Source organism: Schistocerca serialis, chromosome 2, assembly GCF_023864345.2.
Source record: "Schistocerca serialis cubense isolate TAMUIC-IGC-003099 chromosome 2, iqSchSeri2.2, whole genome shotgun sequence".
NCBI lineage: Eukaryota > Metazoa > Arthropoda > Insecta > Orthoptera > Acrididae > Schistocerca > Schistocerca serialis.
In genome coordinates, this window is record NC_064639.1 from 126,861,207 (window position 1) to 126,888,127 (window position 26,921).

General features: G+C 40.6%; 2 protein-coding genes across 3 annotated transcripts in view; one reads left to right on the forward strand and one right to left on the reverse strand.

The window, feature by feature from the left end:
* The window catches only part of LOC126456810 (dehydrogenase/reductase SDR family member 11-like), an 87,616-nt gene extending 86,848 nt beyond the window's left edge, over positions 1 to 768 (reverse strand). The window contains exon 1 of one of the 2 annotated variants that reach the window (XM_050092603.1): positions 487 to 768. In XM_050092603.1, the coding sequence (XP_049948560.1) occupies positions 487 to 624 (138 nt within the window). In that variant the 5' untranslated portion in view covers positions 625 to 768. The remainder of the gene's footprint in view (positions 1 to 486) is intronic. The other variant, XM_050092604.1, reaches the window with a different exon arrangement.
* Positions 1 to 26,921, forward strand: part of LOC126456809 (dehydrogenase/reductase SDR family member 11-like) — a 434,906-nt gene that overhangs the window by 238,928 nt on the left and 169,057 nt on the right. The window lies entirely within an intron of this gene.

Sequence of the window (26,921 nt, forward strand, 5' to 3'; positions counted from 1 at the left end):
TTAACAGACACTGAGTGCACACACTTTCCTAATGGAAGGCAACCTGAATCTTCGACTGTTCCCTTCCCTGCAACACGGAAACTATTAATCCTAGAGAAAATATGAACAAGACTTTTTTGTAGGAAATTGACGGCAGGTTAAATTTATACTCAGAAATATTTACGCTAGATGCCGCAGTTTTCGAGTAATAATATCAACAGCCTCACTCTACACCAATGGTCATGAAAAACGGTATCCTTACACGAATGTTGTTATAGCCGAGTGCTTTGATTTCACCACTGTCTGTATGTCTTCACTGCATTGTTTGTCACAATTCTGTTTCGATATTTACATGTCCCACATCTAATATTACGCTAGAGAGCCACTGTATCTTCTTACATCAGAATGACCAGTAGCTTCACCACAGTGCATAGAGTTACGATTTAAACGTTTTGTTGATAACAGAAGTGTTACCCGAAATATACTACAGTGCTGGAGAATCCTTACCTTAACTTTCTGGGCCCTCCTGGCCATTCCCACGACGGTGAGCCCATGCTTCAGCAGCGCCTGCACTATGGCAGCACCGATGCCTGCGCTGGCGCCAGTAACCAGTGCGACGCGTCCCTTGTATTTCTCGATGCCCATCGCTGTGTGAAATGTCTTACCGGCTCAGCTGTGCGGCTAGCTACACGAGTCTGCGGAAACTGCAAACAGTCCCGCAGTTACCGCCGTTTTATCTGCGCAACGCTAAGCGCATTGCGTCATCTGTTAAGGCCACTGGCTCTGTGTGGCCAGCAGAACACTCACGCACTGCCTCGGCGCATTAGCAGATTTTGTGACGTCATAATTCCTGCGTCATGCAAACTTGTCTTTCTATGGCGTCTAACAATAGGTTTCGTCTAATTGACAAATTGCCGGGTCACCTGAGTCGTAAAGAGACGTATAAACTTTTTGATAAGTAACAAAGTATATTAGTAGTGGGTAGAGCTTTTGATCAACTTCATTTTCAAGTAGTTGTTAATAACGTTATAGTTTTGCTGATTCTGAGTTCCTCCGTTTGTAGCAAAGCAAGCTGGGACACATTTCTATTTTGTTTTGTTACTCGCCTCCTTAAATGACATTTTTTTTCCTTCTTACTTGTCACTAGTTGTTACTGAGAGATGTGTCATAAGATAAAGCTGTCATTCTGTAGATCCGAGTACAAGGCCAGTCCCAACTTTGCTAAAATACCTTAGTCAGAAAATTTTCCTAATTAATTTGAACCATTTCAAGTATCTAGTTTCGTTAAAGCTCTATTCCATTAACTGATAGTAATTATTTTCTATTCCAGTCAGATTGATGACATGTAAATAGATTAACTACTACATTACTAGTGAAGTTAGGCAAATAACCAACAGAAATCCTTAAAGTACTCATGTAGCTAATTTCCAAAACATGGTAGGAACATCAAGACATAATTAGTTTCCATGTAATTAACAGCACTATATATGGTACTGTTTCGTCATCAAGAAGGATTATTTCAGTCGAACCTCTCGTTGTAAAATAAAGTTCAGACCAAAACCAATTTTCCTGCACTCTTTAGTTAATTTGAGATGTAAAATTCTCACTGAAAATTTCTGAAAGTATTTGTATGGAGTGTAGCCATGTACGGAAGTGAAACATGGACGATATACAGAAGAGAATAGAATCTTTCGAAATGTGGTGCTACAGAAGAATGCTGAAGAGTAGATGGGTAGATCACATAAATAATGTGGAAGTATTGAATAGAATTGGGGAGAAGAGGAGTTTGTGGCACAACTTGACTAGAAGAAGGGTTCGGTTGGTAGGACACGTTCTGAGGCATCAAGGGATCACCAAGACTTAATTAGTTTCCATGTAATTAACAGTAATTTACAGAAGTATGATGAAGATTAAATGGGTCAACTGGGTAACTAATGAAGATATACACTACTGGCCATTAAAATTGCTACACCACGAAGATGACGTGCTACAGACGCGAAATTTAACCGACAGGAAGAAGATGCTGTGATATGCAAATGATTAGCTTTTAGAGCATTCACACAAGGTTGGCGCCGGTGGTGACACCTACAACATGCTGACATGAGGAAAGTTTCCAACCGATTTCTCATATACAAACAGCAGTTAACCGGCGTCGCCTGGTGAAACGTTGGTGTGATGCCTCGTGTAAGGAGGAGAAATGCGTACCATCACGTTTCCCACCTTGATAAAGGTCGGATTGAAAGCAATCGCGATTGCGGTTTATCGTATCGCGACATTGCTGCTCACGTTGGTCGAGATCCAATGACTGTTAGCAGAATATGGAATCGGTGGGCTCAGGAGGGTAATACGGAACGCCGTGCTGGATCCCAACGGCCTCGTATCACTAGCAGTCGAGATGACAGGCATCTTATCCGCATGGCTGTAACGGATCGTGCAGCCACGTCTCGATCCCTGAGGCAACAGATGGGGACGTTTGCAAGACAACAACCATCTGCACGAACAGTTCGACGACGTTTGCAGCAACATGGACTATCAGCTCGGAGACTATGGCTGCGATTACCCTTGACGCTGCATCACAGACAGGAGCCCCTGCGATGGTGTACTCAACGGCGAACCTGGGTGCACGAATGGCAAAACGTCATTTTTTCGGATTAATCCAGGTTCTGTGTTCAGCATCATGATGGTCGCATCCGTGTTTGGCGAAATCGCGGTGAACGCACATTAGAATCGCGTATTCGTCATCCCCATACTGGCGTATCACCCGGCGTGATGGTATGGGGTAGCATTGGTTACACGTCTTGGTCACCTCTTGTTGGCATTGACGGCAGTTTGAACAGTGGGCGTTACATTTCAGATGTGTTACGACCCGTGGCTCTACCCTTCATTCGATCCCTGCGAAACCCTACATTTCAGCAGGATAATGCACGACCACATGTTGCAGGTCGTGTACTGGCCTTTCTGGATACAGAAAATGTTCGACTTCAGATCTCTCGCCAATAGAAAACGTCTGGTCAATGTTAGCCGGCAAGTGGCTCGTCACAATACGCCAGTCACTACTCTTGATGAACTGTGGTATCGTGTTGAAGCTGCATGGGCAGCTGTATCTGTACACGTCATCCAAGCTCTGTTTGACTCAATGCCCAGGCGTATCAAGGCCGTTATTAGGGCCAGAGGTGGTTGTTCTGGGTAGTGATTTCTCAGGATCTATGCACCCAAATTGTGTGAAAATGTAATCATATGTCAGTTCTAGTTTTTCCAATGAATACCCGTTTATCATCTGCATTTCTTCTTGGTGTAGCAATTTTAATGTCCAGTAGTGTACTATAGTGATTTGAGAAAGACATCGGATTTAGACGATTCGGAAGTGAAAATAAGTGTGTTTGTGGGGAGAAGGGTGGAGGGTGTTTAAACTGTAGAGAGAGACCAAACTTGACATCAGTAAGCACATACCAGTGGATGTAGGTAGCAGTAGTTTCGCAGATGTGAAGAAACTTACATGATATAGACTAACAGGGAGAGCTACATGAAACCAGTCTTTGGATTGAAGATCAAACACTCCACGTGCTTAACAATGTGAAACTTACGAAGTCATTTTTGCAAAGCTGTATAAGTACTGGGCCTGAAGCTCTCAGAAAGTTAGTCTGTTCCGAGATTTCGAGCGTCAAATTTTGTCTGTCAAAACAGCCATAATGTAATGGTTCAATTATGTTGTGAATAAGAAGACGGACAGTGAAGTAGGACAATCAACAATGATAGCTGGTTAACTTTAATGTTGTATAAAAGTGCTACACGTATTGTTCATCTGAGTGAGACTGTTGTTGGTTGGTTAAGTTATACTGCACAAGAAGTATTGATTAAATTACGTAAATAATAATCGGACTGGCCACAACTAATTCAGTGAGGAGGTACGGCGTTTATGGAAGAACATTTCAGGGCACTGAAAGGAACAGAACACACATTCCGTATCTGCAGACCACCTTATTGAAAACAAGCGCCGTCCTAGTGGCATAAAAACAGACCTCCAGATCCTATAACACAGTGATCATCTGTACCAATTTTTATAGCAATATAAGAAAATTACGACATCCAAAAAACTATCACAAATTGCATAGAAGTTATCAATCACCAAACGGTGCCGGTGCTATGTAACTGAACAGTAATCAACACTCAAAATTAACTGTCGGACAGCACAAAATAAAACCCACACACACGCACGCACGCATGCAGGACGAAAACAAACTGAACAGATTCAAAGTTCGACGACGTTAAACCAAAACAAAACTGTAAACAAACAACAGTGAGAAGTGCATCAGAAACGTAAATTCGTACAGTGAACCGTGTGTCCAAGCCACACCGACATACCAAGAGACTGTACTCACAAACGAGCGGAAAAAAAAGTGAGTAAACAATGTCAAAATACGAAACATAATCCATGAATAACAAAATAAGCCAAATAGTTCTCCAAACCGTAAGCTTCACAAAATTTTTAGCGATGTCCACGAATCAGTCTAAAAACACAAACCACAACACGTTTAGCACACAAAAAGAAACCTATCACAGCTCAGGACTAGCCAAATACTACAATGGTAAGGCCAAAAACGGGCATATGACACGATTTACGAACCTAAACATACATTTTAATAATTGGGTTATAAACAAATTTTCAATGTAGACGATATGCTAATATACAGTACATCACGTTTGCAGATGACATGGTATACTAATTTAGACCTGTGGCTGATTTCAGTTGGCAGCTATGGGACACACATACAATGTAAAATAAAAGGTAAAGTGTATATGTAATTGAAATAACAACAAATTCAGATGCAACATATTTCGTAACCTAAAAACAACCTGCATACATGTACTTCAGAAAAGTAAAAGACAAAAACCCACCAAGGACACCAAAACTCCAGTAAAACATGTTTGAGTATTAAAGCATAACATTATAAGTACTTGCAAAAAGGCAGACAAATCATAGATTAATTACTAAGTCTATTTAAAGTGGTACGTTATGCTCAAATCTGAGTGATAGACTCGAATGAGATATTGTTTCAAGACCTTTGGCATTGGTCTTGCGTAGAAATAAAGGGCTATGAAATTAATGTCACAGCAGTAGTTCTGTGTGTCGCTATCTGGTACAAAGTTATTGTTTATTAAGGCAACAAATGTCACGTAATTCCTCCATTTCCGTAGCCCGAAGAGACTGTATGCCGATGAACTGTGCACGCGAGGGATTAGACCATGACGCCGCACCCCACTTCGGCACACATCATATCTCCAGTCGATCAGCGGCCAAAAAAGCGCAGTCATCCGGGCTTGCGAGAAAAGGCAGCCGTCTCAGTAACTGGCCTCGCACATGGCGCAACTCATCGCAACACATTTGGTTTCTGATGTCCCTTACGTCGTAGGCAGTACTAATTACACATAAAAATAGGCATACCCGCCAACTCATCCGATTTAGGCGAGACACTGCTGATTGCATTATTTCTCCCGATTTTTAGCCACTTATCGTCAAACCCAAGACATTTTTCCAGAAAACCCGACATTTCAGTGAATTTTGCAAATGGCGGAACGTCGTTGGCTCATTCGCTTGTTTTTAATCGATATGCGTATCGAAGTTTATGCACATCATTAAGTTGCCCGCGATCTACATATCGATTATTCTTTATCCTGTTCTCGTGCATCTTGCAGGTATTTCACAATTCATATTACACCTTCTAGATGATGTAGTGGGGACTCAGCAGATCAAGTTTTGCATAGGAAGCCATATCGGCAAACGCCATCCAACTAAGCTACAGAGCGTCAAAGTTATAGGTGCTGGCACCTGTAAATGTATGCGTATACAGGGTAATTCCGTGATGATGTTACAAATTTTCAAGAATGATAGAGAAGGATAAATGTATCAATTTCAGGTAAGGGTACCTGGTTCGGAAACTGGCCAGTCAAAAGTTACAAGCGAAAAACATTCTGATTTACTTGATAAGGGAATACATATACCGGTACTGTTGTTGCTAAGAAAGTAGTGTATGCAACTTTCAGAGGTGGTGGTATCGACCAAGACAAGAAATAATGTGCAGTAAAAATGATCTGTAAAAAGCATACCTAAGGAGCTGTGAGCAGTTTTTCTTCTTCAATAGCGTAAAACACATCTCCTCTATTGAACAAGAGCTCATACTGCACCTCTTCAGGTATGCATTTTAGAGCCCATGTTTGCTAGACGCTTTTTCTTGTCTTGGCCCATATTACAATCTATGAAGTTGCGTGCTCTACATTCGTAGCAATAAGAGCACCGCTGCATATGTTCCTTATAATATTCGACGCCTTTGTTTCCTGAAGTTGATACCTCAAGTTGATTCGTTTACCCTTTTCCATCGTCCCAGAAAGTTTGTAACGTCGTCACGGAATCACCCCGCATATACATACATTTACAGGCACCAGCGCCTGTAACTTTGACGCTTTGTTGCGCCGTTGCATGACGTTCCCGGACGTGGGTTCCTATGTAAAACTTGATCTACTAAGTCCCTTCTACGTCCTATAGAAGTGTGTAACATGGGTTGCGAAACATCGCGTATGCTCCAAATATGGGCAACAGATCCGGCCAGCAATTGGTTTCAATCCAGCCTGCGGTAAAAAAATTCGTGGGACAGATAGCGCGGACGTGTGAGAAACACTGAAACTCTTCTAATTTAAGGTAATTTATAATCAGTTAGCTGCGACCAGTTGTTTCTCTACGCTTTTATTTTTCCATGGTGACATTCCAGGATGTCTGACATCTCATATTCAGATGTTTACATTTTTTTAAGTGTCGTGGACATTGTTTCTTCACTAACGGCCTTGCAGAATTTTGCAACGGACGTTTTTAAGACAGCTGTTGTAAAACGTCGCAAGTAAAGAAACACTGCTCACGACGCGTAATTAAGTGAAAACATCTCAAGAAGGTGTACACAAAACTTTGAATCCTTTGTGTTTTGAGGCATATTTTACTGGCGTGTCATGTCAGGAAAGGGGTGTCATTCATATTGGTGCGTTGCACCAAAAACATAAACGTAATGAGCGCTATAGTTTTTACTTTATACGCAAGGAGCGCTAGAGTCGTGTAGCGTGGCGAGGCGGCCTGCGAGCTTAATTATGCGAATCAAGCCCACGATTTAGCAACGAAAGTCCTTGCCTGATGTATTAGTACTGCCCAGTGTTGTGTTTTGTTTGGACTTGTGTCTTATGTAATTTACGTAGTGTGCAATTTGTTTAACTGGTAGCAGATGAAGGAATTGCAACGCCAAGAAAACTAGAAATTCCTTCATTTATTAATCGATTTTTAGGCGTTTCGGCGTTAGCCATCACCAGGATCCTGTTTCAGATAAAAAGCAGAGCATTACATAGTAACATGGTTGACTTGTAACGAACAGCCCGCATCTCGTGGTCGTGCGGTAGCGTTCTCGCTTCCCACGCCCGGGTTCCCGGGTTCGATTCCCGGCGGGGTCAGGGATTTTCTCTGCCTCGTGATGGCTGGGTGTTGTGTGCTGTCCTTAGGTTAGTTAGGTTTAATTAGTTCTAAGTTCTAGGCGACTGATGACCTCAGCAGTTGAGTCGCATAGTGCTCAGAGCCGTTTGAACCATTTTTTTGTAACGAACATGAGCAACTTCGTTACAAATCAACAACCTAGTTACGTAATCCTCTGGTTTTTATCTAAACCATGATTCTAATGATGGCTAACGCCGAAACGCGTATAAAGGTATTAATAAATGAAGGGATACAGGTTTCTGGTTTTCTCTGCATTGCAATTTCTTCATCTGCGACCAGTTCAGCAGATTGCAGACTCCGCAAATTACTCATCATTGTCTCCTCCCTGTTGAGTGCCTTTACGGCACAACGTTGTTGATATATGTTGTCATTGTGCTTAGGTGAAGTCGCATACTATTCAACATTTTTACGGTCCGCTTCGGCAGTTTTGCAGTCAGCACAGCGGGCTGCTAACCGAAGCTAACGGCCGCCTCGGAATTTTCTCCTCTCGGGGACTGGATGTTCTTTTGTCCTCATGTTCATATCGTCATGATTGACGTTCCACTATTGAAAAGTCTGTATGGACGCGTCCCGACAGCCGATAAATATAAAAAAATTATAATCGGGAAAAATTCTTATAGCGGATGGTTATGTGTATTATTTTGTTACCTATATCACTGAAAGGCTTTATTTTAGTACAAGCAGTTATTTCACGTTTATAAGCGGTTCTTTCATGTTTATCTTATCCATCATATTTGTAGTATTTTGATTTTTTTTTCATCATGACAAAAAATATAACTGTGTTTTACCACATAGTGGACACTGTCTTATGGGGATCATAATTTTTTATTTAAAAGTGAAAAGCACCCCAACCTAGAGCCTATTGCCTGCACTACGCTACAGATAAGGGGTAGGCAATCAACATTATTGGATAGGTCTAGTGTTTCCACATGCGGTTATCTGTCGTTATATAGCTTTGTGACGTCATAGTGAAAGATATCGGTTGTCAAGAGATTATACAGAAAATGATCTGCGTTTTTGACTATTCGCTCCTTCTGAATTTTAAAACTGAATCTCCTGTTTTCTTTTGCCTTGTTTTCGTTTTTGAAGGTTGGCAGGTACGGATAAACCTTGATGCCGCTCAGCACTTCTGCTTAGTCACGCACCACAAGCAAGTCTGTGGCTGAGAAGCGGTTGTCACCTTCGACCATAGATACTAATAGACTGGGCAAGCAGTGCAGCGGCTATACGTCTGTCGTGGCTGCAACATAGAATCACGTGACTGTTGGCAGAACGTCGGCGGGAGTTCAAGGCAGCATTCTGATTCCTGATTTCACTTCCAGTATTTCTCAGTGGATTTCCTCCTAACTTCACCACATTAAATGTAGCTTATGTAAACACAGCTAGAAGTGATAAATTATTGCGTAACCACTGTGCAAATTCAGTTTTACAGCCATTACTTCACAATGAACTTTGTGAATTGCTGAAACACTTTCGATGTTCGGCAATATATTCGCCGCGAATATTTCAGTGTTACCAATTATGAGATGCATTCTCTACTCACAATACGCGTTATGCACTGCATAAAATGTAAATATTGCGTGTGTCTTTTTTAGTGCCTTGGTTGTAGAAAGTGTTATAGACTTCATAAATCGGCATAAATAACAAAACCTGTAACGTAAACACAAGTGTTCACATCGAATGTAACGAACTCAATTGTGTCGTTCACCCACAAAACGTAAAGCAGTTTCATTTGAAAGCTCTTTTTTGGTTTAAACAGTTTGTTTCGTAGATGTATCAAATAAGATATCTACTAAATCAGTACCTACTTACATGAATACTTGTTCCACAGATCATGAATACGATACTTCACAATGATGTGTCAGTTTAATGAAAGGTAGACCTATCATTACACGACAATTCTTCCAATCACTTATTTATACCTAAAAAATCGTCTACTGAGTAGGAGCTGTCATTCACAGATTCTTTTAGTTTGATTTTAAATGCTGGTTGGCTATCTGTCAGGCTTTTAATGCTTTTTGGTAAATGTCTAAAGATTTTTGTAGCAGCATATTATTTATCCCATACATTACAGCTTATTATCTGGAAACTAACATAGGCCATACAACTAACTTTTTGCAAATGGTATTCAGTATTTGTTTCTGATATTTGTGTGTTTTGTAACTGGGAAGTACAAAATAAAACTAAACCCTGATGAGAAATCAAACCCCTAACTTGTTTTTGCAAATTGTTCTCTAAAATAATACCAGCATAATTCACCCCTTTTTGTACCAAAGTCAGATTTAATCCAGGATAGTAAAAATCATCCTTTCTTCTTCTGTAGTAGCAATGCACATTGCCATTGCTTTTGGAGTGGGAAGGGTTATTGGTAATAAATCTCTCTCTCTCTCTCTCTCTCACACACACACACACACACAAACACACAATATATATATATATATATATATATATATATATATATATATATATATATATATATTCAAAGTGCTTCGAACAGATGCGTGTGTGCGCAGTAGGCTTGAAATCTTTTCGTTTCACTGCCTGTATCCACATCTGCCTGCGCCCTTCATCCTTTGGAAACCTATACGAAAGAGAAAAAGCAGCTTTGTAGCTTACCATTTCAAGAAATATATACGATTGCAATGTGCGCCTGGAAACACACACAGCACTTCAAACCGCCAATTTACGTAACTGTGGCGTTCTGGATAAGGATAAGATACACACAATAGTTTATCAGTATTTCAAAAATACCGCTAAATTATACTAATAATGCTTACACGTGAAATTTAATGTTACTTCCCTTCACAAAACGCTCGGTACAACCATAAGCACAACAGGATGTTTTGCCAATAGTCACGTGGTATAACAGTAGAGATGTTGGTGCCACGAAATATAAATGGTTCAAATGGCTCTGAGCACTATGGGACTCAACTGCTGAGGTCATTAGTCCCCTAGAACTTAGAACTAGTTAAACCTAACTAACCTAAGGACACCACACACATCCATGCCCGAGGCAGGATTCGAACCTGCGACCGTAGCGGTCTCGCGGTTCCAGACTGCAGCGCCAGAACCCACGAAATATACGTCATGACCAGTCTACCAATATCTATGGTCGAAGGTTATCACGCAACCTTGCAACTTTCGTAGCTGCTGGTCTCGCATACGGCACAACGACCTCCACTCTTCAAACGTTCATCTACTAAAGCGTAATCCACTTTGCGCTCCTTCTTAGAATCTTTCACCCGATACAGGATATTTAACTTCTTCCACTACCGTGCTGCTTCTTATTGAAGGTGTACGTCAATTATAGATCCACTGCTTCGTCTCACCACTCGCTTTTAAGAAATTAGATATTGTAGTCTGGAATACAGGCGTTATTCAATGTCAAAAATAAGTTTAATTGCCAACAAAGGCAGTATGGCGCAGGGTAGGTCGGGGCTTTCTGCATCATGGGGCTATGTGGATAGAAATAAGAACATCTAACTGCTCAGCCCGTGTGCGCAACTCGGATGCCGTTATGTTTCAGGCCCGTTGTTAGCAAAGTCGGGCACAAGCGCAAGAACCTTTTTCCAAATACATTTAATCAAGACAGCAATCATCCAGAAGGAGATTGAGGAAGTAAGACAGCACTGCTCATAACAATCCGCCATGCAATATTAAGTCTGTTTAAAGTAGGGTCTGGCCGAGCGGTTCTAGGCGATTCAGTCCGGAACCGCGCGACTGCTACGGTCGCAGGTTCGAATCCTGCCTCGGGCATGGTTGTGTGTGATATCCTTAGGTTAGTTAGGTTTAAGTAGTTCTAAGCTCTAGGAGACTGATGTCCTCAGATGTTACGTCCCATAGTGCTCAGAGCCATTTGAGCCCAAGTAGGGTGTATCGTTGAAATGCAGGAACGTCAGTTACAAGTCTTTCCACTACCAGCTGTATAGCATCATAGCATCCACCAGGTCCGTCAACGAAACAACTAGCGACATCTGTTATAAATCTGAGCTACTGCTTACATTTAAAAAATTATAAGGGAATGGGTTTTGTGAATCAGCCTTCGAGAGGCTTTCTGAATTTGCATATGATATGTATAACTTCTTCTTCATTAAAGTGTTTATGAAACCTATTTATAAACAATAATCAGTCAACTTCCATTACAAAATTTGGTTTTGGTAAAATTTTGCGACGTCGGCTGCAAACGGAGAATGTTATGCAGGAAATACCGTGCAGACATTTAGGTGCACCGGAATTTTCCGCTTCAGTCACAACAAAACATCACACAAAACTTCCTGGCCGATTAAAACTGTGTGGCCGACCGAGACTCGAACTCGGGACCTTTGCCTTTCGCGGGCAAGTGCTCTACCATCTGAGCTACCGAAGCAAGACCCACGCCCGGTCCTCACAGCTTTACTTCTGCCAGTATCTCGTCTCCTACCTTCCAAACTTTACAGAGGCTCTCCTGCGAACCTTGCAGAACTAGCACTCCTGATAGGATACTGCGGAGACATGGCTTAGCCACAGCCTGGGCTGAGTGAAAATCTCATTCTGGGATAATCACACAAATTTCTTCCTTCTTCCCCATTCCAGAATGATGAATCCCGCTCTGTTAGCACAGAAGCAGAAGTAAATGCACATCGTGCAACTTCTAATCTTCCAAGAAATTCTGAAAGGCAGAGCTCAGCATCATCATCATCTTCTTCTTCTGGTTTGCCAACTCCATCAAAAATCACCGGTAGAGAGAGAAAACTTCAGCTTGCCATTTGACTTCACCAGTTCGTCTCAGTCTTAGGAGAAGGAAGAGAAAATTGCATTTTGAAAACTACCAAAGAAAAATGTCAAGGGTTGCAGAAATCCCCTGCATGTTCAAGACAAATCTTCAAATCCAGAAGAGGATTCATCTTCATTATCACCTGAAGCTGAGTTGGAGGAATAAAACATACCTCGTGGTTCAGATATTACGGCCCTAGATCTGCCAAGAAAGGGTAATAGACCACGTGTGATAACTACAAGTTATGGTTTCACGATATTCATGTGGAGGTTGACGGTCGTAAATAATTCCACTGTGGGAAATGCATGTAACAACTACCAGAACAGTTAAAAATGTAATCTTCCGTTTTTGTTCAACTGTATGACAGTTTACAAAGCTTCACTTAACCCCCTATTCAAACAGCACCACAAATTTTTTATTTTTCTGTGGTTTCAACATTTTAAATTTTGCTGTGTGCAATGAAGGAGAACAAATCTCGAATCAATCTGCCTTTATCGTATAAACTATAATCTCTACACCATTACAGTTTAACGCATGTAATAATATATTTACTACCCCTTTTGGAAAGGTTAATACTTTAGTAAGTAAGTGACATGTAAGGAACAGAAAAAAATACAGTGTACTCTATTCAAAATAAGCATGAAACTAATAAAAAATATTCAAAATTACAGTTTTCCATCGTTAACAACCTACATTTGAAGTCTTTTACAACATAAAACATTGTTTCAGTTTCAATCACATGAAACGTTGACTGTTCATAGATGAAGATTAACTTTCAATGACGTTTGGGTTAGCTACAAGGTTGTGTTTAATCTTGTACAGTTGATGGCGAGTTATCTCTGAAACAAGTTTGGAGATGCAGTGCTTCCATCTTGGCAAACAGACAAGTCTGCTATTGTTTTTCTGCAGACGTGGAGTAATCAGAGAAGAGCTTTAGCCAATGCATTTGGTTGCAGATTTCCTATAGATTTTAACATATATTCAGAACACAAACGTAAATAAGCTGGAAACGCATAATACATCATAATGCAGTTAAGTTACCCTTCGCAAATATGAAAAAACAGAAAATCTGAAAACACCTGGACGATACTAAACTACCAACTACGGAATTTTATTAGCAGTCTTTTTCGAAGTTTTATTTCAATTTTATCCAAATTTTGCAGCTCCAAACGTGACTGTACTCAATACACTCGAGGTATGAAACAAAAAACGCCTTCAGTTCCAATTTTTCGTGTTTTATTCAGTACACGATGCATTTCGGACCCTGTGTATCCATCTTCAGGTGTAATTCGTCTTAATACATTCTTTATTTGTTCTCTTGAATGAGAAGAAATGCATATTCCTGTCACGAAAAGGTTCGATGTTAGGTTACGAATTTCGTGAGTCAGACGCGGAAATATGTGCGAAATAGTGGAAAAGATGAACAGTGTAAACTTACCAAATAAAACAAGAAAAGCATTTTTCTTGGATTATTTTGTAAGTAAACACTATTAATATTTTCGACTATTTCGCACATATTCTCTGCATCTGACTTACGAAATTCGTAACCTAACATCAAACCCTTTCGTGACAGGAATATGTGGTGCTACGGACGAATGTTAAATTAGGAGGACTGATAAGGAAACGAATAAGGAGGTTCTGCGCAGAATCGGAGGGGAAAGGAATATGTGTAAAACACTGACAAGAAGGAACAGGATTGTACATGTGTTGAGACATCAGGGGTAGCTTTCATAGTACTAGAGGAAGCTGTAGAGAGTAAAAACTGTGGAGGAAGACAGAGATGGAAAAATCAAACAAATAATTGATGATATAGGTCGCAAGTGCAACTCTGTGATGAAGAGATTGGCACATGAGAGGAGTTCGAGGTGAGCCGGATCAAACCCGTCAAAAGACTGATGATTCAAAATAAATAAAATAAAAAAATAAAAAATTGTCAAGTCGCATATATCCAACCTTTTACACGGATAAACACATCAAAAGTTCTTCCATCCTCCGTTAACGCGTTGCATCCTAAGTATTTACAATTAATTTCTTCATCTTAGGGGTCACTAAACCAAATGTATCCCAGTTCATCATCATCCTAACAAGATTCTTCGTACTCTGCCGCATTCCCTTCTGTGCCAAATGCATTGTAGTAACGCAGCAGCAGCAAAGACTAACTTTCAGAAATTACAACTAATGGAACCAGGTAGCGGCACTAACACCGCTTGACATCTGGTTGGCTGCGACTGCAAACAGAACCCATCCGTGAATCAATATGCCGGGCCTATCAAAGAACATGAGCACCGATAACTGGGCCCCTCAGCTGAACGTTCTTCGAACCACAATTAAAGAACATTAAGTTAGAACGCCAGACTGATTTCGTTAACACATATGGCGTTAGGAAAATAAATTACCTAGCATCTGTCTTGTCCATAGCAACAGTAGTTGTTACGGACATCAACAGTTTAGCATGTTTGTACTTCTGGCGAGATAACATATTTAAGACTTCTTTTAACAAGGACACTTTAAGCCGGGTTGAACAAGGATTAGTGATTAAGAACGTCATGACACAAAAAACAAGTCTTTTTCTCAAAGATACTCCTAAATCGCTACGTAACAGCTACAATACCATAACAGAATGCTTATTTATGCAATTAGAATCACCTAATCACCTAATTGCCAATCAACGTGGGCGCTATAAATCCGAAAGTGGTTTATGTGCGACGATATTTCTTGGTACTCAACTACTTGCGAGAAGTATCTAACTGACCTACCATAAAGCTCTTGTACATTAAATTAACGAACCACCTTTCACGAAACCCAATAGATCAAAATCACACTACCACGAACTGTCAGATGATATTGCAGAATACCAACAATTCTACATAACAGTCCCATATCATAGCCACTTGGTATGCTATCATTCATGACACCAATCCCACTAGGGAAAAACTGCATAAAAACAGTTTAACTCCGTTTCGATGTGTCCACGACGCCATCAAAAATGGTTCAAATGGTTCTAAGCACTGTGGGACTTAACATGTGAGGTCATCAGTCCCCTAGACTTAGAACTACGTAAACCCAACTAACCTAAGGACATCACACACATCCATACCCGAGGCAGGATTTGAATCTGCGACTGCAGCAGCAGCGCGATTCCAGACTGAAGCGCCTAGAACCGCTCGGCAACAGCGGCCGGCACATGACGCCATCTCATTGATTCGCTCTCACACAGGTTTATCTGCAGAGATCAGACCGAGATTTGGAAATGGATAAGTAGCAATGTGGCAACTCTCATCAAAACCATCGAATCGCGTAAAGTAAACCATATTTTTATATACGTGGCGTCTGCCTCTGTTGGACATGTCTGACATAACAAACACACACTCGGCTGCAATTGGGCATTGAATTAAATTCAATGGCGACAAGGGAAACCTTGTGCCACACTCGGACACGATCCTATATTTCCAGTTTTATGTGAGCGGTCGGCTTGACCACTTCAGCTATCCAGACACGCTTACCTTCCAACCAAAATTCTCAGCTTGTCGCACACTACACATGTAGCGTCCATAGTCTGTTATCCACGTTGCTCGCAACTTCTGATTCTCGCAAGAGTTCAGATACAGTGTGCGTCCACACTGAGATTATCATTACTATCGAGCTGCATATATGTTATTTATATGTGGTGTTTGTTCTGTCGGACATTTCGGACAAAACAAACCCCATTCACGAGACAACATTCCCAAGTGTCAATGAACGATCTTGATGAAACTTCGCGGGAGTGTGGAGTGGGGCAAAATAGTGTAACACGTATTTTTTTCTGCCATATTTCTCTTTCAGGGGGTACAACACACGCTGAAAGGTACTTTGGCATTTTAGGTTTACAGGGAATACCTTCGAAACGTTGATATATAAAAAATGTGTTGCATGTAAAACTTCATACGTACTTAAAGTTATTGAAAACTGTAAAATCAACCTATGTAATAACCTGAAATTTTGGAAAACGTTCTTTCAACGTCGAAGCCTGTATACATTCGAAGGTTGTACGTGTGCGATAGAGCCATTTGGGATCACGAAATGCCTCTTTTTTTCGGGTACGACGCTCAAAACACTTTTTTTCAGTGACCACCCGCCTTTCCACGCTTTGAACTTTGGGCCGAGAATTCGAGAATCTCTTTTTGAAGCCGCAAATGTCTTGTCACAGCATCGAAAGCTAGTGAACAAATGTCCAAAGCCAAAAAATATTTGAGAGAAGTTTCCTTTTCCAGTGACGGAGAAATATCTGTATTATTGTTACATTCTTGCGGTGGTGAGTGTGAAAGAACCGTTTAGAACAGGGGTCTCCAAACGTTTTAGTCCGCGAGTCACATTAACCCCTCCACGAAGTCCTAAGGGCCAAGATCTACCTAGTGGGATTAAAGCACCCATGATCACCGTAATGTAAGGCTAATAGAAAGATGAAATCGCAAAAACCTAAGGTTGTGGGAATAGCTAGCACTGAAATGAACTACGATTTTTATTTAATTACATAATTTTGATTGGTGGACGTACCTGACCGAAATTCTGGCGTATTTTATTCTGGCAAATTTCACTGCACATTCTTCACGAAAGCGTCGTGCAAAGTTAACGAAATCTCAAAATCATTGTTAGCAACACTATTACTGCATGACGTAACAGAGGTAATGTCAACGCATTGTTATTTCAAGCAGCGCAACAATAAGTTTAGTTATGTAGTCTTGTAGCGAGTAGCAGAGCCAGAGCATAATTATATTTGATACTTCTGTTGCGTGATTGTGTCTATGTTGCGAGTGTCTCACGAGTTTTTTAGCGTTTTATGCGCTGCACTAGTACGTGAGACGACGTAGTGTGGGACAATTCAAAGAAGAGACAAGGAAAATGTGAAAATCGAAATACGTATAGCAGGACTTGAGTATTTTTTCACAGTATCTTTAGTGGAACTACAGTGTAATTGTATTTAATTTAGTAATTAACGTATGTTAAAAATAAATTCATTGCATTTTGTTTAGGCAGACTACTCCCTAGTTTTATTAGTATTAAATAGCACAGTTTTATTTTCAGGTTACAATCTTTTGTGAAGTTCTGTACAAATATGGAAAAGAAACGAAAGGTTGACAGTGAATGTAGAATTTTTAAAGAGCAGCGGGGATGTCAATATTTCGTGGTGGAGTTAAGCAACAAACCAATGTGTATTATTTGCAATGAAGCAATATGAGTCTTCAAAGAATACAATATAAAACGTCATTATGAGACTAAGCACTCTCAGAATTACTCCAAGTTTACAGGATGCGAACGATTAGAAATGTATGAGTCTCTGAAACGCCAGCTAAAAACCCAGCAGTCGCTGTTTAAGAAAGTAAATGCTGAACAACATGCAGCAACTCGTGCTACCTTTCGTGTGGCTCATTTAGTAGCGAAACAGTGTAAGCCATTTACCGACGGTGAATTAATTAAGAACTGCATTATTGCAACAGCAGAAGAAATGCGTCCAGAAAAAGTTAATTTATTTAAAAACATAGGTTTATCGGCAAACACTGTGGCTCGAAGAATAGATGACAATGCACAAAATATATCAGCACAACTGCGTGACAGAAATCAAAACTTAGGACTGGTTCTCTTTGGCCGTGGATGAGTCAACAGATGTATCAGATACTGCTCAAGTACTACTTTGTATTCGAGGGACTGACAAAAATTATGAAGTGTATGAAGAGCTCCTTGATGTTCGCAGTATTCACGGGACGACCACTGGCGAAGATATTTTTAAACGAGTTGAAAGGGCAGTTCAGAAAAACAATCTTCAGTGGAAGAAATTAAGATGTATTACAACTAATGTTGGCAAAAACATGTGCGGGAAAAATAAAGGTGTTGTTGCTGTCCTTTCTAGGGCCGTAGAAAATGACGATGGGTCAAAACCGTTAGTAGTGCATTGTATTATTCACCAACAGTCTTTGTGTGGAAAACATTTAGATATGTCAGAAGTTTCAAAGCGTATTATTTCAGTTGTTAATTATATCAGATCCCATGCACTCAGTCATCGCCAGTTCCGCGAGCTTCTTGAAGATATTGAGGAAAGCGACTTGCCAAATTATGCTGCAGTGCGCTGGCTTAGCTACGGTAAAGTTCTGACCCTTTTTTTGAACTCCGAACAGTAATTGAAATTTTCTTGAACGAAAGGAATGGCCCTGTGGCTGAGTTATGGAACGGTGAGTGGTTATGGAAGCTAGCATTTTATACAAACTTAACTAAACATACGAATGATCTTAATTTAAAATTGCAAGGAGAAAACCAGCTTCTGCCTGATCTATACACGCATGTTAAGTCCTTTCGACAAAATATTGCTCTGTTTCAATCTCAGTTGAACAAAGTATGCTTCATGCATTTTAATACATGCCAAACATTCAGTAAGCAAACTGAGATTCCGTTTCCTGTAACTTTCGCAATTGAAACTTTGGGCGCTTTAAAAATTTATTTTGAATCACGTTTTTCAGATATCGATGCAAATTCAAACGATATCAAGATATTTCAAAATCCCTTTGACGTCAATATAGAAGCGTTACCCGCAGAACTTCAGTTTTAAATTATTGATTTGCAATGTAGCGACTTTTTTTAAAGAAATACATTCAAAGTCAACATTACTGGAATTTTATAAGTGTCTTACATCCACCCAGTTTCCAAATTTACATTAATTTTCCCGTGGCTTTTTTTTCCTCTTTTGGCACTACTTATTTGTGTGAAAAAAGTTTCTCCAAAATTAAACATGCAAAAAGTATTTACAGATCAAAATTAAGTGATGAGCATTTGAAGTCACTGATGATTATCTCTACCAGTAAACTTGATCCACAACTGGAGGTAATCATGAAAGGAAAGTTACAGCTACATAAAAGTGACTAATTATCAATAAGAATACGTGAATACTCTAACACTGTGAGTTTTCAAGATATAAATTAATTACAGTTATTTTTACATATCAGTTACATCTCAAATATCCGATATCATTATGTACACCAAGTATTGTATTTTCTTTAAATTTCCTTTAAATAAAAATATTTTATACGAAGTACTTGCTATGTGTATTTTACAACGTTATCAAAAGAAAGTGAAACCTCACTAAAGAAGCATCTTCCAGAATGACTTATTACTAAGGCTAGTCGCCGAAGACTCGTGAGTAGAATAAAATGCAGAGAATTTTTTACTTAAAATGTTTTCGCCAAACTAGTCTGTTAACCGTTCTTTTTTTCACTATCACACAGAGAATGGATTGTTTATTGTGGATTGCCACAAGTTTAATCATGACCTTCCGCTTTGTAAAGATAGAGCTGCGGCAATGTCGCGGTGTATTGGTCGCGATAGGCCTCGAAACTCAATTGTTGGCAGTACAGGTACCACCTCAAATATTTGGCGGGCCGGATACCGGGGATGTCTGGCCAGCTAACGCGGGCCTGTTTGCCGGTGTCGGCCCGCGGGCCGTAGTTTGGAGACCCTGGTTTAGAACATTGTACCTGAGGACAAAGAACATGTTCATCTGGTGCTCTCAGAGGTCTTGATGGCACAGGTGCAGCCCTGGGAAGTATACAGCTTTCGACGTTGGGTGAAATTTGTGAGAAGACTTTCAGATCTATTTTTGTTGAATGATTATGGTAGCAGTCTCCACTAGAGAAACAAAGCACTCAAGCTAAAGTAACTAGAACATAATCAATTCTCTTCCCCGAGGCTTAGCAATATACTGGAATACGTGTGGTACAAATCAGGATATTTAGATGATCACCAGAGCAATTTGAAATCCTGCTGAATTTGTTTTTATATTGGCTCTGGGCCGAGTATGTTTGGTTCATATTATGTGTATGGTGTTAAATAACCTTATTTTTCAAGTGTTTCCTCATAGATTATCGTTACTGAATTTTTTCTATCGCAATAATGAATTATTTACTATTTTCAATTAACGAAATACATATATGTGAAACGGTAAACTAAAATAAAACTATTAAAGGTAAAGTATAAAATAACAATATAAAACACTAAACAAATACAAGTAAACTATAAAAAAAAACAAGTAAAATAGGAATTAAAATTGTACTGAATGTTTAGATATTTCAGTTAGGTGTGCAGAAAATACTCCAACAGCCAATTATGTACAACTCATTTTCCAAAAAGGGTTTTTCATAAATGAGCTTTGTTACACAGGGAGATGTGTGACTTGAAAGCTTTTTTAATTGATGTTGTAACTAAAGAATTCATTTTTAAAAATTAATTAATGGTGGTAGGACATTTTGGACAATTTCAAATTATTACAAAAGATTATTGTACAGTTCTCAAGACCATTAATTACATATCAACTTTTGTATATCACCATATCAAAGATATTCCCTCCAAGCCTAAAATGCCAAATTACATTTTGGGGTGTGTTTTACTCTGTGCAAGAGAAAATGGGCACACAGAAAAAAATAAATATTGCATTTTTTGATGCCTCTACTCATCCACAAAGTTTTATCAATATCGTTTACTGACGCTTGAGAATGATTCCTTGTGTATATATTGATATAGATATAAGAGTGCAAGTGCTACTTGGTGTTTTTCAATTCAGATGCACTAATATCATCCTACGTCCTATGCACTCCATCTTCAGGCTACAAGTGGCCCATCGGGACCATCCGACCGCCGTGTCATCCTCGGCTGAGGATGCAGATAGGAGGGGCGCGTGATCAGCACACCGTTCTCCCGGTCGTTATGATGGTTTTCTGTGACCGGAGCCGCTACTATTCGGTCGAGTAGCTGCTCAATTGTCATCACGAGGCTGAGTGCACCCCTAAAAATGGCAACAGCTCATGGCGGCTCGGATGGTCACCGATCCAAGTGCCGGCCACGCCCGACACCGCTTAACTTCGGTGATCTGACGGGAACCGATATTTCCACTGCGGCGAGGCCGTTGCCCCTACGTTGTATGGGAATTACTAATTTGCATCACTATATATACATAGGGCATTACAAAACAAAGCTGACAAACTTCAAGGGGCTGTAGAAGATGTCGTGAGGAACAAATTGAGGATATGAACCAGTATCCAGAAACGTCATCCAATAATGCTACAGGCGCCTGCCGCTAGTCCACCCTTTCGGCAACAAACTTTGTACGTTGACGGATAGTAGACGGAATGTCTTGCACCGTTATTTTTTGTTCAGTGATTGTGACTGACTGCCATGATCACAAGTGGAGAGGACGGAGCTAGCTGCTGCATGGAAAGGCCTTCTCTCATATTAATATTTCGTTTCGACAGTGGCTGACGGTTTCAGACACATGTTTCCATCTGGACTTAATTTTTCTCCTGGAACACAGTCTCAATTTTTTCGGTATACAAGAGCAAAATAAACTTCTGGCGGAAACCCGTGTCCGAAACTGTCATCCAACAAGGGTAAGATGGCATCATATTCATAGGATACAAGGCCTGTCTACAGAGCAACTAGCCCCATCTCGTCCACTTGCGATCACGGCAGTCAGTCGCAATCACTGACCAAAATACAACAGTGCAAAACGTTCCACATAGTGTACGTCAGCGTACAAAGTCACGTTTGTTGCCGAAGGGATGGTATAGCGGCGGGCGCTGGCGCCTATAATTTCGACGCTCTGTAGTGTTGTTGGATGGCATTCCTGCACAAGGGTTCCTACCATCAATTTGTCCCTCAAGACACCCTCTGCAGGTTTCTATGTTTTTCGGTACAATTTTGTAACACCCTGTGCATCTGGGGTGTCTGTTTCAACAAGACACTACTAAATATTTCCAAAACAACACATAGTACGAGGAAAATGTCCTAGGTTAAAAGTTAATATTAGAAAAGGGAACGTCTGTCTGTGCTACAACCGGCCACCTTCTAAACACCCCCTCCTGAGTGAGAGTGGTCAACTTTGTATTTTCATTTGGCAACCTACTATTTTTATTGTGTATTCCGTTTCCATGCCAAAAAATACGTTGTTTTCCATTCGAAGGAGATGGCGCAGTGACAGGTATCAAGTGTGCCTGTTTTTGCAGTTAAGAACCGACGCATCCATTTCTATATTTCGTTCACGATGTAAGTGTAAACCTTTGTGTTCTAACGGTTGATGTTTATATTCTAAATTTGCTTTAGTGTTGCAAATATGATTGTACAGTACAATATGGTTAGCAGTTTCAGTGTCTTGTTGGAAACTACTTTTAGCGTGATCCAAGAACAACGACGTGCATATTGTTTTGTGCTCCCATCGGGATGCTTGATTTCCGTGAGCGCCCTCACCTCTCACCACTGGGTGCTCGATTTCGGTGTGTATCCACGGCAGGTGCGCATGTCCCTCTCACTTCATGGACATTTTACCTTATCACGAGGGTTGTGGTTTGTATTCGAACGGTTGCGACATAGCGGCCAGCGAAAGAGTTAGGCGGTTGGATGGAAACACACCCCGAAGTCAGTGTCCCTGATGCCGATGTCCCAGCGCGGACACCGAAATCATGCATTCCAATGGGTTGGGGTCTCACCGAAATGCACCCTGAAGGAAACAAACAATTGTGTTACCATGCAAGAAGCTTATTTGCCAGAAACAATGTCTTGTTATATAATTTGTGCTGAACGATCACATCTGCTACACCCAAATTACTTTTAGGCATAGATATCAGCCGTGAAAAAACAAAAGTTAAAAATGTAGAATTATATGCGTTGGTTCCTAAATACAAAGACAGCCACACCTGATATTTGTCGACTACACCGCAATTCGTAGTACAGTGGGAAACAGTAGTTTGACTAAACCGTAAGTATTTTTTGGCGTAAAATTCGAATAAGCAAAAAAAATGTGCGGTTCCCAGTTGAAAATATAAAGTTGACCCCGCCCACGCAGGAGGAGTGGTTAGGTGGTGGTCAGTTGTAGCACAATCGGATATCTCCTTTACTAATATTAACTTTTCACTGATTTTCAACAATGTTTGCCTATCGAAGCCGGGGGCTCCAAACGATAGCTATCGAACGTGCGATTCTAAATCGATCACGCGACTGTGGTGGCGGGCGTTACGATAAATTATTTGTAAATTTCTAGGGAAAGCTAAACGATTTATGTCGGTAGTGAGTTGGAATGTCTGGTGTCGTAGACGTTTTCCCGGCCGATTGATTTGCGTGGAAGAATCTAATTCCCTGTTTATGTAATGTAGAAAATTGTTAGAAGTTTTGTCGAAAATGTGGACTAATACCGGATGACGAAAGGAGGGAATGTGTAGACTGCGGTGTGGCGAAGTCTATAAAAGTTCGTAAGGAGAGTCTGATAGTGAAATAACTTCACAATTTCATCGTACAAACAGTGGCAAACAAACGATTATCAGGAGAAATATATGGTTTGACTACTAAAATTTTCGATCCAAACCAGCATCAATCTTCTATCTTGCTGGATTAGAGACTACACCCTGCAAGCAACAGCATCGGAAACTGACTTATCCACCAATACCGTGTGAGACTATTTCAGGTTTTGCACAGAAGTGTGTTACGTAAATAGTGACGAAAGACGGTGTAGCGATCGGTGGACCAAATAAATGCACGAGTCGCACATAGCAAGAACGAGAACCAGAAAGGACGGCCTTTAAAGAATAAAATCGAACATATTTGGGTATTCAGTGGTATAGAACGATAGTCCCGGAAATCCTTTGTGTTAAGAGTGTTCTCCAGAGACGAGGTAACCTTAGTCGATTTGATAAAGCACTTGATACTTCACCCAATGGGTTGGGGTCTCACCGAAATACGCCCTGAAGGAAACTTCATACTAGCTACGTGATTACAGACGGCTTTCAGTCATACAAGGCACTGAAAGCAGAAGAATTCAACCACGAGTTCGTGAACCATTGTGTAGAGTCCGTGGCTTCTGATGGTCCCAGTGCGCACACGCAGAAAATCGAGCGGCTGCGAAAATCTGTGAGATCTTCCATGAAAAGAGAAGGGTGTTCAGGCAAAAGAGACCAACTCTACTTGTCTCAGTATCTATAGTTCCATAACTTGCGGCTGCAAAGAAAAGTTGACGCATGTGACACTATAGCCATACTTTTGCTTGACATAGGCAGAGTCTACCGAGGTTATGGCAAAAAGGGAATGCTTCCCGTCGCATACGCATCATATGGACTTTCTCATGACTGCAACGTCGTCGACGAGTGAGGTAAGCCGTTTCCTTTGTAATTAGAAGTATTTTAGTCAACGCTGTTCTGTTGTCGTTTCTATAATGACCATTAAACATGCTCATAACACCCGCCACCATAGTCGTGAGATCTATTTAGAGTCCCAAGTTCGATATCTATAGTTTGGAGACCCCGGCCTCCATACGCAAACATTCATTGAAATTAATAACTTTTCACATAGAACATTTTTTTCTTACGATGCGTCGTTTTCGAGATATTTAGTTGTCTCAAGTTAAAACAAACACCCCGTATATGTAGGGTGATTAAAAACACTCTGAAAAACACATAAGAATGTTGCAGGGTAGGCCGCCGTGAGAAATAATTGTTCAGAAAAAAACAGTATGTTACGCCGTTTCCAATTTAATTGGCATTGAAGTTATTAAATCATTTCGTTACGTGCGCGAATTAAGGCGGCCCTCCAGGGATAGTGTTGACAACTAAGACCGTTTAGTATCCTAAAACAAAAATTGAACATTGTACCTTAATGATCACGTGGTAAATTGAACTGACGTCTTTCCTACTACAAGTGGAATGTCTTCTTAGTACGTCACCTTGCTCGTTAAGTGCGGAAGTGTCCTTCATCAGGTAGTTCTTGTGGAATGGATTCTTTTGATAGTAGTGATGAAGGTTTAATAAATACTTTTATTCCGTTGTCAGCGCTATTCAGTATTATTATTATTATTCTAGCTACACTGAGATAAGCGGCGATAATCTTTTCACGTCCAAACGATTACGTTATTCTCTTCTTTATACTATAAGATTAATTATACGCATCTCAAGAGACACGAAGTATAGATATTTAGTTCTGTCACTGAAATTTCACGCATTAGAGATGGAGCAAAAGCTAGGTCAAGAAAACGGATGTGAGATTTTTGAAGTAAGGAACACAGTAATGTTTTACGCCGTGATGTAATTTTCGTTACACATTATCTTGTATAAACAGTGCAACAAACGTACTTCGTTGTGCAACACGGGGAAACAGCAGTCGTTCAATCTTCTTGAGGGAAGGAAGGTAGAGATTAAAGACCCGTGGAGAGTGAGTTCATTATAAGACGGAGCACAACCTCGGCTTCGGGAACGAAAGTGGCCGCGCTCTTTCAAAGGAACAAACCCTGCCATTTGCCTTAAGCGATTTACGGAAAGCAAGGAAAATGCAAATCTCGATTTATCGGAAACGACGGGAAATCCAAATCTGGATGACTGGAGGGTGTTTTTACCCTTCGTCCTCCCAGATGAGAGGTACGTATGCTGATCACAACATCACCGCGTTCGGTCACTGTTCTTGGAATCCGTATCTGCATTACGCAACGGAAATGAGAAATGCGGTACTACAGGTAGAAAAGACATCGACCAGCGATCGAGGAGGTGCCTTTAGGTAAAGACAGAGCTTAATTTAACATCTGTAACGCAATGGAAACAAGGGAAAAAATACACAACCCTGTCCTAAAAAGCCATCTCGATTCACTGCTCAGTTTTTCTGTGGAATGTTAACAATATCCGTTGTCTAATTTAATTATAATGACAACATTTTCCCTTCGATTAAGAGTTTTCTTTTGTCTGTATTGTAGCGCACGCTTCTCACGTTTATACTACACTTCTGCTGGAGATTGGGACAGTCTAAAACTGTGCGAAATATTCGATTTTGTAGTAAGAACAGAGCGAGAAAATGGAGCTAGCTCCTGAGTAAACGAGCCTTGTCTGCTATGAATGCGGTGCTCTGTTGCCTTGGTGGATCATTGTTTCCAACATGGGATCCCATCTACAGTTTATTTTTCTCCTGTATGCTGAAAATCACAGCATATTGTGGAGGGCCCCATGGGAAAAATAAACTACAGATGAAAGCCCATGACAACAGAGTGTCATATTCATAGAAAAGAAGGCCTTTCTACACACGGGTTAGCTTCATGTTCTCCACTGGCCGTGGTGGCAATCAGTCGTGATCACTGAATAACAAACAGCACTGCGAGAAATTTCGCTTACGGTCCGTCAACGTACAGAGTCACGTTTCCTGACGAAGGGGTGGCCTGGCCTAACGGCAGGCGCCTGTGGCTATAGCTTGACACTTTGAGGCGTCGCTGGATGACCTTTCAGGATAAGGGTTCCTATCCTCGATTTTCAGCACACGCTCTACAACCCCTCGAAGTGTGTCGCAACATTTCTGGGACATTCCGTAAACAAGTACATAAATCACTTTATCAAATCTGACTGAAATCGGTGTCAGGATAAAGGAAACTCTTCTTCATTGATGGGGAAAATGTTGTCGTTATGATTAAATGACTCAACACATATGGTTAACAGTCCAAAGAAAAACTAAACAGTACAGCGAGATGGTTTTATAGGACAGGGTTGTGTGGATCTTTTCCTTGTTTTAAGCTCTGTCTTTACCTACAGATGCCTTCTCGATAGCAGTCTTTTCTACCTGTAGTGCCGCATTACTCATTTCCGTTGCGTAATGCAGATACGGCTTCCAAGAACAGTGACCGAGCGCGATACG